Source organism: Theobroma umbraticum, unplaced genomic scaffold (assembly GCF_002168275.2).
Source record: "Theobroma umbraticum cultivar Fairchild unplaced genomic scaffold, ASM216827v3 scaffold_50.0, whole genome shotgun sequence".
Taxonomy (NCBI): domain Eukaryota; kingdom Viridiplantae; phylum Streptophyta; class Magnoliopsida; order Malvales; family Malvaceae; genus Theobroma; species Theobroma umbraticum.
In genome coordinates, this window is record NW_018397261.1 from 1,036,275 (window position 1) to 1,050,617 (window position 14,343).

Genomic DNA, 14,343 nt, shown 5'->3' on the forward strand with positions numbered 1-14,343 from the left:
ACTCTCTTCATTTCCTGCCCATATAGTTCCTATCTCTCCTTTTCGTTTCCATTTCAATATTTGTGGTAGTGTTGTTCTTCTTTTTGTGTTTTCTTCCTCTCTCCAAATTTGTTGCTAGTAGTAGCAACAACAATTCAAGCAGAGGCAAAAGGAGAAAAGTAGACAGAGACAGGAATTGAAGAGGACTAATCTCTTGAAAAGGGCTGTAGGCGTCCTAAGTAGTCAAAAGAGACAACAAGTGGAAACCAAAAATCTTAATGGAGTGGTTCTGGTTTTAAGTCGCTAAGAATTCCAACAGAATCTGCCATCCTTCTTTTTGCTTCTCTTCCTCCTCCTCTCCCCAGATATCTCCAATCTCAAAAGGCTCTTTCATTCTCTCTCTGAATTTCTCCATTTCTTTTTCATGGCCTCCTTTGCAATTTCTATATTCTCGTCTTCTTCTTTTGCTCTTTCTTGCAAATACTACAGACCATTTCTCTCTCCCACAGCCTTCTCTGTAAAACCCATTTCCATCAAAGCTTCTTCTGCTTCCCTGGATTACTCTACACCCTCCTCTGTCATTGAACAAAAACCCCTCAAACCTATTAAGGTAAGTAATGATCCAAGTCCAATAACTGATTCAGTAGTTTTTTTAGCCTAAATTACATAGTACTCATACTAGTAGTGATGACTTTGAATTACTATATAAATTTTAACAATCATAATGAAAGCTCATATCGGATTGGTGCAGATTTTAATGTCGTTTGTAATGAATTAAATCCAACCACTGGTTCAATAGCTTTTTAAGATTAAATCACATGATCCTCAAAAGTTTAAGTTTAAGTAGTGATGGAATTGAATTGTTATATAAGTTTTAATAATCATATTCATATTTAATATGAGATATTGGGTATCACAAAATTACCATTACTTTATCTAAAAACATCGTGAAAATTTAAAAATTTAGAAAGACTTTTCATAATTAAATTGTAATTTATTGATCTAAATTAGATTGGATTCTTCAATATTTGTTTAATTTTAGTTTGTTTATATCACTAGCAGTCTCATATCAGATCTTTTTAATCATTCAGACAAATTGTTGGGAATGGAAGTTCAAGGATAATGTAATTAATATATACTATGAGGAGCATGAGAATGAGAGCACTGATCATGCGAAGAACATCCTTATGATTCCAACAATATCTGATGTAAGCACTGTACGAGAGTGGACAGCAGTGGCTAAAGACATTTTGGGACGAGTTGGTAAAGTCAATTGGCGAGCTACTGTTGTTGATTGGCCTGGTTTGGGATTCTCTAGCAGGCCAAAGATGGATTATGATGCTGACGTAATGGAAAAATTTATAGTTGATTTCATTAAAGAGATAAGCTCCCCAGGTGGGCTACTAAACTTTTTTCTTTCACAGTGTTTATCATTGTTGGTTGTAGTTAATTTGTTGCTCTTTTAATATGCATAGTTCTGATTGCTATGATTGGTGATGATTATATTGCTTGAATGGCATGATTTGACCCTGGTTGTGCTTATAATTGCTTGCGTTGATAGTGAATTCCATGGAGAGAGGCTTGGGCTACTGCAGGCTTGGGATTTAGGAGTGCTTTTTTCTTCTATATCTGTGTTCGTTTCTATTTATATTTATTTGCAACATGATTAATTGGTTGGGAGCGAAGAAAACTTTTCATTCCTCTTCATTGTCTGTCAAAATTCCTTTTGAGACTATTTAACAGAAGGGGGCTGTACTGGTTGAGAGCATGTGGATTTTATTACCTGGTGTGAAAACTGAGTAGAAGGCACACACACACTCACATGTTCAATGTCTGCTTTGGACATTTACCGCCAAAAGATGTGAGAACTAGCAGTCTATACTCGATGGTGATGTTTGAGGTCCAGTTCAATTTGGTTTTCCTTTTTCTTTTATGCTTGGGGTCCTTTCCTTCTAGCATTTTCTGCAGTGATGCTTGACCTTCTGCCACTTGTTTTTTCTAGAAAGTTTCTAATTATGATAGTTTATGTTATTGCTGCTTTATCTTCCTATAATTCTCATGTTTACTAAGCATGTCATATTTTCTTAGTGAAGGCTGTAGTTTGCAGTGCCTCATCTGCAATACTGTCAACATTTGGTCTTCCTTTGGATCTTTTACCCTTTAGATGACATTATGGGAAAGTATTACAAGACAATTTAATTAGAAGGAAATATAGCTTGCTAATAATTTATTGCAATTGAAACAGACAACGATTTGGTGGTCTTTGGAGGAGGTCATGCTGCCACAATAGCAATTCGTGCGGCCAAAAAAGGGTTGGTGAAGCCAAAAGCTATCGCTGCAGTTGCTCCAACCTGGGCTGGTCCCCTGCCTATTGTGTTTGGTCGAGATCCCAGCATGCAAACAAGGTATTCTGAATTCCTGTACTGCCTTTGTGGATGTGGACAGCTTGTTTGCTGGCCTTGGGAATCACTCTTGCTTTCTAGGTTGTGAAATTTAATAAAGGCCGATGTACAAGGTAGCTGGGAGAGAAGCGGAGCTCATTTCACTCTGTTGAGACAAAGCTAGTGGCATCAGATCACCCATTCAATTTTTATGGTGCTAGATTTCGATACATTAGTTTTGCATCTTCCTTTTACCCAACAGTGCGGTGTTTTTGAACAATCTCTGGCTCAATCTAAGCATTGTTGTTTGATTGCTTTTAGATTCTCCCATCAATTTCTTCCATGCAGAGTTTCTTTCTTATTAAAATTACAGATATGATGATTTTTTTTTGTTTTCTTGATGAACCACTCAAATAGATCTTTCCTTTATGGTCCATGTAATTATCAGGTATGGACTGCTGAGGGGCACCTTAAGAGCCCCAGCTGTTGGGTGGATGATGTATAATATGCTTGTCAGCAATGAGGGGGCAATTCAGTCACAGTATAAATCTCATGTCTATGCAAATCCTAAAAATGTGACTCCAGCAATTGTTCAAAGCAGATACAAGTTGACAACAAAGAAAGGATCCCGATTTGTGCCTGCTGCTTTCTTGACTGGCCTCCTTGACCCTGTTAATTCCCGAGAGGAGTTCCTTGAACTCTTTGCTGAATTGGAGGGGAAGATGCCCATTCTGGTTGTGTCAACTGAGGGATCTCCAAAGAGATCAAAGGCAGAGATGGAAGCTCTCAGGGAAGCTAAAGGAGTAAGCAAGTTTGTTGTGGTTCCTGGTGCACTTTTACCACAAGAAGAGTACCCTAGAACAGTGGCAGATGAGCTTTACCAGTTTTTGCAAGAGAATTTCGAAAGTCAATGGTTAAATCCTTCATGATGGAACTTCTAACTTCCAAGGGACAGAGTTTTGTTCCACAACAATCCTGCTCTAACATTTTCCTATTGCTGGTCAGAATGGTTCTGTGTCAATGCAATTGTACGCAAAATAAGACCTTGTAAAATGATATTCATCTTTATATATTTCACAGCAATGATAGGATAAAAATTGCTCATCTTCCAGAAAAGTTGTAGCTGTGAAATTTTTTGAGGACTGATTAAGAGAAGTTATATAGTCTATTCAGTACCACAATGGCAGAAAAAGTGCCTGAGACTTAATGCTTTAATAATTACTACATTCATCCTGCACTTATATGGTAATTTGTGAGTGTTACTTATATATCTGTGTCTATGCTTTTGTGCAAATCCCAAATATAGCTGCTTGAATCCCCTAGATGGTTTTTCTTCTTAAGTTATTGGCTTCCTCTCAAGAGAAGAAGAAAATGATAGTATAACTATCTCTTTTACTTTCTAAATTGTTAACTTTACCTCTCCCTATTTCCCTGGACACATTAGCATTAGAAATAAAGAGATGTGGAGTTACCTGCATCCAAGGTTCTTATACTTCCTTGTTTATGTGCACATCAGGTCCCTTTCAATCAACCCTCGGGACAGGGCTTCTGCTCACTGCCGTGCTGCTTAAGTAACACTCTGGAGATAATTATTAAAAGATTACGATAATGAAAATGATGCAAGTTGTGAACCTATTGGTTAAGATAATAAAAGGAAATTGTACCAGACATGGAATGCAGAATTTTAGCCCTGAAATCGTAAATGCTGTAGAGGAGGCATTAATGGCATTGCCATTGACAACTAAGAGAGCTACTCCACTGAATTTGTTAAAATGAAATCTCTTGGCTTCTAATTTATTAGTGTTGGAACTGAACTTTAGCAAATGAAGATAGGTAATTTTTATCTAAAAAAGAAAAAAAGGTTACTTTCCTTTGTACAAGTAAAAGATTTAAAGAGTTTTTTTCATCTTGTCGTTAATTAAATGGCTTGTTTCCATAAGAAAATGGACTGGAGATTAAGAGTGTGGTTCAATTCTTGAGGCCAGCCCTGTAAGGCCTAATATAGAGAATGAACCATATTCTTTTATTCAGTGAGCGATACCTCGTTTTTCTTGGCTAAATGGTTTGTTTAGGAGTACTTCCAAATTTTAGGCTCGCCAAGAACAAACATCCTCAGCTGGTATAAAAAGGAAAATGTTGGTAAAAAAGGAGAGGATCTAAGAAACGTTTTCAATAAAAAATTGTCGATTGTAATAAATAATTAAAAATTTATATTTTGTTGCATACAATCGATGATTCCGATGATGATATTTATGCGAGAAGTTTGTAAGGATAAGTTTCTTCAAGGAATTTTCGAGGTGAGATGTCATTCTCGAATTTTATCAAAACGATGAAATGATCTAGGAAATGTCTTTGATAAAAAGTTGTCAATTGTAATAAATAATTAAAATTTTGCATTTTATTGATGTGTGCGCTTATATATGAACAATGGTCCTGATGATGAGATTTCCCTATGAAGCTTGTAGCGATAAGTTTCTTGAGAAATTTTCTAGGTTAAAATGCATTTCCAGGTTTTACCAAAAGGATGGGAGGACTAGGAAAAAGCCCTTAATAAACAATCATATTTCATATTTCATAGCGCTCATCATTTTTGCATTTCATATTTATCGTGCATATTCGCATTATTGAAATAAAGTTCGAACGATAATCTTAATGGTGAGATTTTTTCAAAAAATTTGGAAAAATAATTTTGAGAAATTCTCTAAGTGAAAAGACATTCTCAAATGATACTAGAAAAATTTGAAAGCTCGGGAAATGCCTTCAATATATTTGGGTAAAATACACAAACTCCCTAGCTTTTGGTTATAATTACACGTGGATCTATTAGAATTCAAAATGGATAGTTTGCCCTAAACATGCAAATGTTGTTAATACTTAAACGTGAAATGTCTAAAATACCTTTCTTCTTTCTCCTCTCTTTTCCTTTCCCCAATGCTCCCTTATACCAATCAATTACTTTGTGACTGGATCTAGCCTTAGCATGCTAAATCCGATCAGATCTTTTTAGGGAAGCATGAGATCTAGCCACACACCCTAGATCTCGTGTTCTTTTGGGAAGCATGATGGGGAACACCGATCGTGCTCCTCTAGTGAGCACCAAACTGGTGTTCCCCCGATTTGGTCAAGCAGCACTAAATCCAGCCACAAGGTGGCTGATCGGGAGATAATTTTTTCTAATAATAGAAAAAATTTTTAAAAATAAAAAATTATAATTAATACAATGGTAATTTTAAAATCAATGGAGGGTAAAATTATCTTAAAAAATATTGTTATGTCATCAAATTAAGAAAAACATTGACAATTGACTAATGGCAGGGCCTATATACCCAACAAAAGATTTTTTTTGGGCAGACTATCCATTTTGAATACTAATAAACTCGTGTATAATTATAGTCAAAAATTAAGGCAGTCAATGTATTTTACCCAAAAGATTATCATTCGTATCAAATAATATAAAAATAAGAACAAAAACGAAAGAATAATGACTAAGGAAATATAAGAATAAAATTAAAAAATTAAAGTTAAAATAAGAGAGCATACGATTAAATGGTATCGTTTGTAGGATGAGCATCACGGGATGCTAATCCTTCTCCCTATGTAATTGTACACTAGAACTCAACTCTTAAATTCGTAGACCAAGTTTTTGTTCTTTAGACGAACTTAAAATTAATTTAGGGCCACATCGATTTGAATAAATTTAATAGGTGGCCAATCACACCTTATATAAAAGATTTGTGGCAACTCCCATGCTTTCTCATCAAGGCAAACGAGTTCCCAGACCCACACATAGTGATAGATTAGTGACTCCATTGGGAAATCATTGAGAATCAAGCCAATGAATAATCATAAGTTATACTAAATCTTAATTAGTTGATGATGCTTTATTTCCTTAGTCTTAAATAATATTATTTTTATATTTTGTTCATTTTCTCTGTGATTGAATATAGGTCATTGCTATTTATTTATTTGTTTGCTTTAATAAATGCGGTGAATCCAAGATAGAGGTACATGAGATGAATGATTAAAGGTTGATATGTTCTTTTACACACACGAGACGATTTGCATTCATACATGAGTCTTTTACCTAGTCTTGCAATTGATTAAGAGGGAGTTCAGTAGCTGCGCTCTTGTGAGGTAATGACCTCTGTATGGGTTAGCGAAACACTCCCACTCAAATTGAACCTAGTCTGTTTGAAGCTTGTGATGGGTAAGGATCAGGGTGCTTTACCAGTCCATGTTGATGATAATGAGGAACAATTTGAGAACCTTTTAGCTTTAAGCAAAATTGAACTCAGCATATGGAACACCATGAGTAGCCTTCCTATTAGTAGAGCCATTCCAAGCTCCTGTGAAGGATGTATGCTCAAATAGGAACACATGAGTGAATACTTTTCACTTTTTTTATTTAGATTTTTCACATAAAATTATGAAAATAATCGACAACAGAATGAACCATAAAGTGGATGAATATGTCAATATCAATAGTGATGTTACCTATTTCACCCTTAATGGCATCTTGGTTAGTTTAAAAAAAATAAAAAATGTATTATAAAATAAAATAATAATACAAAATAACAAAAAGGGAGTTCTTTTCTTCGAGTAATGCCTTTTCGAAAGGGAAGAAAAAGGGAAAAAGCAAGAAAAAGAAAACAAACAATTTCTTTTATCGTTTAAAAAATTAGGATTTTGGAAAAAAATAAAAAATGATATTTCTTTCAATTTTTTCTTTCTCATGAAAAATAAACTATAAAAGATAGAGAATGATCTTCCATTTAGATAAAAAGCAAAGGAGAAATAAATAATAATGGGGTTTTTATTATACTCGCATTGCAGGTACAATGTTTAAATTTTCTTGCATTTTAGGGACTTTTTCATTCTATATCACTTCATTCATTCATCAAGGCATAGTTGCATTTCATGCATACATGCACATGACATACTTTCATCCATATGCATATATTAGTCTCATGATTATTTTTCACCATATTTATTCCAATGATAAAGAACCACATAATGTTATTAGCTTTGAAAGAAAGAGAACAAATTCACTTTTACGGAAAACATTTCAAAGATTTTAGTGAAGTTTCAATGTTTTTTTTTTTCTAATTTATTTTTATTTATGTTAAAGGGGTTGAAAAATAGGTGTACTAGAGTTTAATCAAGAAGAGTTTGGATACGATCTTCGAGAAATGAAATGGTAGTTTTCCAAACTAATTGAAATGATTGAAGTTTTCAACAAAGCCAAAGGAATTCACCCTCAAGAATCCTTGTCACCTTAAGTTGAACCTCGCCTTCAACAGTCATTGAATGAATATCAATTGATTATGGACAAATCCAACACTTTGTTTAGTAACCTAAGTAAGGATCAGGGTTTGGAAAAATTCTTGAAGGGGATGGACGAGTTTAATACACATATGATTGAATTGAAGAACTTTATATCCAAGATGGGATTTTTGAGGCCCACACAACCTTTAAATAGTGGATTGCCCCAGGCACATATGTAACACCCTTGATTTTTCAATATAAATTGTGAAAAATGAATTTGAATTCGTAAATAAATTTAAAGGCCTTGATGATGTGTTAAATATTTTGAGTAAATGGAAGTATGCCTATTGACACTTAGGCAAATTTTTAAGAATATATTTGGTAAATTTTAGAGTTTGATACTTTGATCAAGATTTGATCATATAATTGAGTATATGTATAAAGGATTTTTAAGTAATATGAATTATTTGAAGTGTTTTGATTGAAGGAAAATGAATTGGAGGCCTTAGGGACGAATTTGTAGATTGGCAAAAGTGAAAAATCTGAAAACTAGGCATGATCTATCGATAGATTTAAGATAGAAAGTCTAGGAAAACAAGTTGGATGAACATTTATCTATAGGTCCCCTTAACTATCGATAAATGTCCACTCGAGATCTTTGTAAAGCATGGTGGCTCAAAAACTATCGATAGATTTGAAGAACTTATTGATAGATGACTGCACAAAATGAAAAATAAGTAAACTAAGAGGCATCTATTGATAGAATCGCAGAATCTATCGATAGATAGCCAAACGAGAAAAATAGAAATGGGGGCTAGAACACAATCTATCGAATCTATCGATAGATGAAGGTAAATGCCTAAAACATTTTAGAGGGATTTATCGATAGATGCTTCCCATCTATGAATAGATGACTCGTAAACATAAAAATAAAAGGGGCTGAAGGCATCATTTGCCTTAAAATAAAAAAAGAAAACCTTTTTTTTTTATCGTTCATATTTAATAATTTGAAATTCGCATCCTACTTTGTGACACATATTTTGCTTACAATTGTCAATTCCGATTATGGGACTTTCTTGGGACACTTGAAATAACAAGGTTCTCGAGAACTTCCCTAAGTGAGAAAGTGTACCCAAATTTTATCATAAAGATGAAAGGATCCAGGAAACACTTTTAATAAAAGGTTGTCAATTGAAATAAATGATTAAGAATTTACATCTTGCCAATATATATTTTTTGTATACAACTGATGATCCCGATGATGAGTTTTCTTCGAGAATCTTGTAAGGATAAGTTTCCTCAGGGAATTCTCTAAGTGAGATGTCATCCCTAGATTTTACTAGAACAATGGAAAGATCCGAGAAATGTCTCCGAAAAAGGTTGTCAATTGTAATAAATAATTAGAAACTTGCATTTTATTGACATGTGCAATTATATACGAACAATGGTCTTGATGATGAGATTTCGCTATGAAGCTTTTAAAGATAAGTTTGTCAAGAAATTCTCTAGGTGAAAATGTATTCCCAGGTTTTACCAAAAAAATGGGATGATCAGGGAAATGCTTTAATAAACGATCATAGTTCGTATTTAATAATTTGAATTTCGTAACGCTCATCATTTTTGCATTTCATATTCATCATGCATATTCATATTTTTGAAATAAAATTCGAACGATAATCTCGATGATATGATTTTTTCCAAAAAATTTGAAAAGATAAGTTTTTCAGGAAATTCTTTAGGTGAGAAGATATTCTCGAATCTTAACAAAAAGATAATGGACTCAAGAAATGCCTTCAATAAAAAGATTATCATTCATAGTCAAATAATATAAAAAAAATGAAAGAATACTGATTAAGAAAATAAACAACTAAAATTACAAAAATTAAGGTTATAATAGGATAACATATAATTAAATGGTACTGCTCGTGGGACAGGTATTGTGCTAATCCTTTCCCATGCATAGCCATACTTTCGAATCCAACTCTTAAATTCGTAGACCATGTTTTTGTTCTTTAGATGAATTTAAAATTATTTTAGGACCACGTCGAATAGAATGAACTTAATAAGTGACTAATCACACCTTATAAAAAAATTTGATTGCGACTCCCACATTTTTTTGTAGAGGTAAACGAATTTCTGAACCTGCACGTAGCGACAATACTCATTTAAGTTTTCATCATATATGTGTTCAAACTCTAATGATAATAATTAAAGAAGCTTGAGTTTGAATTAACATGAGGTTGACATAGTAAAGCCGATCAAATTAAACCTCAAGTTCCATAAACATTACAAAATAACAGGTTTTTACCAATGAATTTATTTTTGTAGGACTATTCCAGTGGAAATCAAGTAGTCCAAAAATGGCTGGGGAAGCATTTGGTGCTAGAAATAATATTTTGGCGCCAAACTTTTTGAGGTAATATTTTATTAGGAATTGACTTTTTTGATAAAATGTTTTGTTGAAAAATTTTAATAAATGTTTGTTTTTGAAATTTAGAATGTCTTTTGTGAGTAAAGTACTGATGAAAAGCTTCGCATATAAGAAACCCAATCAGGCCTCTTTCCCTTTTCACAAAAAATTCTCCCCAAACCCTAATTCACCTAAACTCCCCAACCCCAGCACTATGATCACAAAGGTAAATATTTTTGTTTTTTTATTCTTTTTTAATCAAAATGGTGTCCCATTGCATTTCGAAACTAAAATGGCATTTCATGTTTAGTTTAAATTTAAGATCTTTAGTAGTAGTTGACATGTAATTATAAATAATTTATGTTCCATTCAATGTTTCTAAAGATTTAGATTTGAAACTAGTGTTCCATGTCGAGGTTTGGTATGGGTTTTGATAGAGTTTGGCTTTCAAACAAAATCATGCCCAAATTGAGTTCTCATACTTGCTCTGAACACAAACTTAAGGGTGGATATTGTTTAATTCGGGTTGCTTGGCTGGGCTAAGTCTGTCCAACTCTTGATACTTATTTAATTTTGGAGTTACCTTTTATCTTAGCCAGGCTAATCTTCTAGTAACAGGCTTGATATTTGTACATTTTTAGCAAGAATTATAGCATAGGAAGAGAATTGGCATCATGTTGGACATATTCAATTTCAAGCTCAACTTCTCATTCATGTGTAGCCCCAAGCAAATCACAAGCACAAATCAATGATTTATCAGTTTTAGTAGAAGCAGCAATTAACACTTGCCATATCCATCCAGGATAAGGATTTTTTTCATGCATGATTATGACATTAACCTATACATTTTTTGAGCAATTTTGAAGATTAAGGGCTTAAAAAAGATACCATAAATGATGTGAACGATGTTTACAACATACATCTTTTTCAATAAATATGAGAAACTTTAAAAGAAAGGGAACTCACACTTTAAATTGAAAAGTGGGATACAAAATTTAAATTTAAATTGACAAGCGAAATACACTTTGAGCAGTAGTTTTGGATTATGATTCATTTTTTAGTAAGAAGCCTACTTTTTAACTATTAGGCGTTTCATAGGAGAAAAATGTGGCTTGACAAGCCTCAAATTTTCCACTTATAAACTATGTTAAAATTATTGAAAGTGAAACTAATTCACTTGCTCACCTTTATTCTTTCATTGCTTGATTTATGGCTATTAGTTCTTCTAAAATATAGAGCAAACTCCTACGTCCTACCCATCCCTTTTTTCTTTCTCTTAATACTGATTTGGTTCCCACTTTACACACATGCAAGCACTAGAACTTGCATACTTATGTCCAAATAAAAAGAGAACATAGTCATAGTTCTTACATTTGGAATATCGATCATTCGTTTTCTTATGTTTTAATATTTTTTTATTTAAAGCAATTAGAAAGAGGAAAATAAATCAATGTCATAATTCCAAGATTTTAATATCTAATTTTATGTTTAATTTTTTTTTTGTTAGGTTGAAGAGTGGGGTGAAGTAAGTAGGCTTTATTTCACTATGTTTTATTATTATTATGGATGAGCTTAGGATCTTTGGCTAGTGTTTTTATGCTTTATTTAATTTCTCTATGTTTAATGATTATTATGAATGAGTTTTGGGTCTTGGACTATTGTTTTTATAATTTATTTCTCTCTATTTTATGATTATTATTGATGAGTTTACGGCTTTTGGATAGTATTTTATACTTTATTTCTCTATACTTTATTATTATTATGGATGAGTTTAGGGTCTTTGGCTAATGTTTTTTGATACTTTATTTCTCTATGTTTAGGATTGCTTAATCATTTTATTTTATTACCATGTTCCTTAGAATAGATATTTATTATGTGCATGGAATTTTTCTTATGTGGTGAACTGATGTTTACAAGCCTCTGATCGATGATGATGATTTGGGGATTAATTAAATGCCATGTAAATATTTGTTGTGGCAGTTGATGGATTTATGAAACCGTTATTGAGTGCTGCAACACTTTCCTATCTTCTTAAGAAGTTTTATGGGTTGTTGTACTAATATCGGTACAAATAATAGGAATTTCTTTCACTATTGTTTTCCACATGACATGTCCATTATAGTTTTACAATGGAAATTGATAGGTTTCGAGTAGATCAAGATGGATACATTAGAGATAAATTTTTAAATGATATTGAAAAATTTATTACTTTTGTCTTTACTCAACATAAATACATAAATAGGAATAAGATTAGATCACTATAAAAAATAACGACTTTATTGATGAAATAGTATTTTAAAGTAATAAGTATCTCAGAGGATGCTCTACAAATCAATTCAGCTATTATCTACTTGGTGGACATAGCCATTGGACCAAGTTAGATGCCAAGTGGAAAAGCAAGGAAAGGAAGCTAATCAAATGCTTCTTGTTTGAGAAACCACACTTCATGTGGGACTAGCCCATGCATAAAAACTCGTGGCCATCATGGTGGACGATGAGGATCCAAGCAGCAAAATGGCAACCAATGTGTAAAGAGACGCGATGAGCAACCACACTTGGGGAGCCTAGTGTTGCACAAGGAAAAGGGAACCCATATAATCCAAGAAAAGGACTAGTGTAGTGGTAAGAAGTGCCATCATTAGCGGTCTGAGAGCTAAGGAGCACACTAAGCTTGGATAGGATCGAGTTGGGGGAGCAATAAAAAATAAGGGAATGTTGTATGGTCCAAGAGAAACCAAAAACAATAATGATAGGACTGCCATAAACGAGGGCCAAGAGGCCTAAGACATGGGCATGGAATCATCAAGATCAACCAAGTACTTACAAAACCAAGGGGCTTAAGCAATGGTGGATTGGTCACAACAAGTGCTTAATGAGACAATGCATTCCAAAGAAGTGTATGCAAGCCAGAACTACATAGAATGAGGTCATTCAAGACAAAGACGTGTGAGGAAATGACTGCAACGTGACAGTGCACAAAGACATCCATCTCTTAACAATGAGGGAGTTGCTACATTGAGTAGGAGAAGAAGTCAAGACCTAAGAGTAGTTAAGTCTAGCCTAACCAGGATAGTTAATGCAACAAACAACAAGCTAGGCAAGCAGGTAGCCCAAACAACCCAACAGGCCAAACAGCAAGCTCGACCCACATAAAGAATCTGTTGTCAAGGTTTTCAAATTGAACTCAGTTTATGATGAGTAGAACATTATTTAAAGTCAAGGAACACTTTTTTTTCTACCTTTCCCAAGAAAAATGGCTGTTTATGTCTGCATAATTTTTGTTTGTCAGAAATGTCCAAAGAGAGGCAATTGTAGACACCTCATTTTATTTGACTAAATTGGTTGCTATTTTTTATTTTATATATTTAATTTTTTATCTTTATCTTGTAAATTTTGTCTAAATAAAAAGATTATTAGCTTATAAATATCTCCTCACTTTATTTGTAATGCATACTTGAAAAATTAAAAAACTTCAATTTCTCTAAAGCTCTCTTTCTTCTTCTTTTCTTTTTGCCTTCGTTATTTTTTGAATTTTAAGGTTTATTTTCAAAGTTTAAGGCCCCACAGAGTTGGACTAGAATCTTGGTACGTGTCAGTTGGTATCAAAGCCAAGAGGATAAAAAAAGAGAAATGGCTTCCACTGTTGACCAATCCGCACCCACCCAAAAGATGAAGGAGATTAGAGGTGCAGCCAAGTGAGGTAAGTCAAATTCTAAGTACATGTGCCTTGAGAAACCCTTTTCAGGTGCCAGTTACAACCACCTAAAAGAGTAGCTAAAGGTTGTAGGTGCCTCTTGCGGTTGTTCACCCAATTGTAGCCTTTAACCCTTAAGCAATATCTTTCCACCTCAATATAATTCTGACTACCGATGCTATCAACCGCCGTTCATTACTGATTGGAAAATTCAATAAAAAATGCCAAAAAATTTCATTTTTTCACCCTCTTTCCTTTAATTGGGATAATATTTTAAAATCTATATAGATTTTCCTAGATCTTGTCATAACATGCAAGTCCAAGAACCTAACTGCTCGATGTGAAATAAAGTTGCCACCAATCTTTTTTATTTAGGTGTGATGGGCCACTGATTTAAGTCTATTCCTTTAAAATGTTACCCTAAGCTTAACTTAAATTCATTTTAAGAAGTAGGCTCTAGTTTACAGAACAACTTTTGAGTTCGGGAGTATGGTTACACATGAAAAATGTATTAGCACCCCATGACGCTTGTTTAAGGAACAGTACCAATTAATCATTTGTTATCCTTATGTGAGCCTTAATTCTTGATTCTTAATTTAATTCTCATTTCCTTT

The 14,343-nt window shown here is 33.4% G+C and overlaps 1 protein-coding gene across 1 annotated transcript; it reads left to right on the plus strand.

Moving 5' to 3' along the window:
- Positions 1-4: 4 nt before the first annotated feature.
- Positions 5-3,590, plus strand: LOC110418650 (alpha/beta-Hydrolases superfamily protein). Its single transcript, XM_021431433.1, has 4 exons — positions 5-589; positions 1,071-1,374; positions 2,225-2,384; positions 2,809-3,590. Exons 1-4 carry the CDS (start codon positions 404-406, stop codon positions 3,287-3,289), a joined length of 1,131 nt encoding a protein of 376 aa, XP_021287108.1. The 5' UTR covers positions 5-403; the 3' UTR covers positions 3,290-3,590.
- Positions 3,591-14,343: the final 10,753 nt, after the last annotated feature.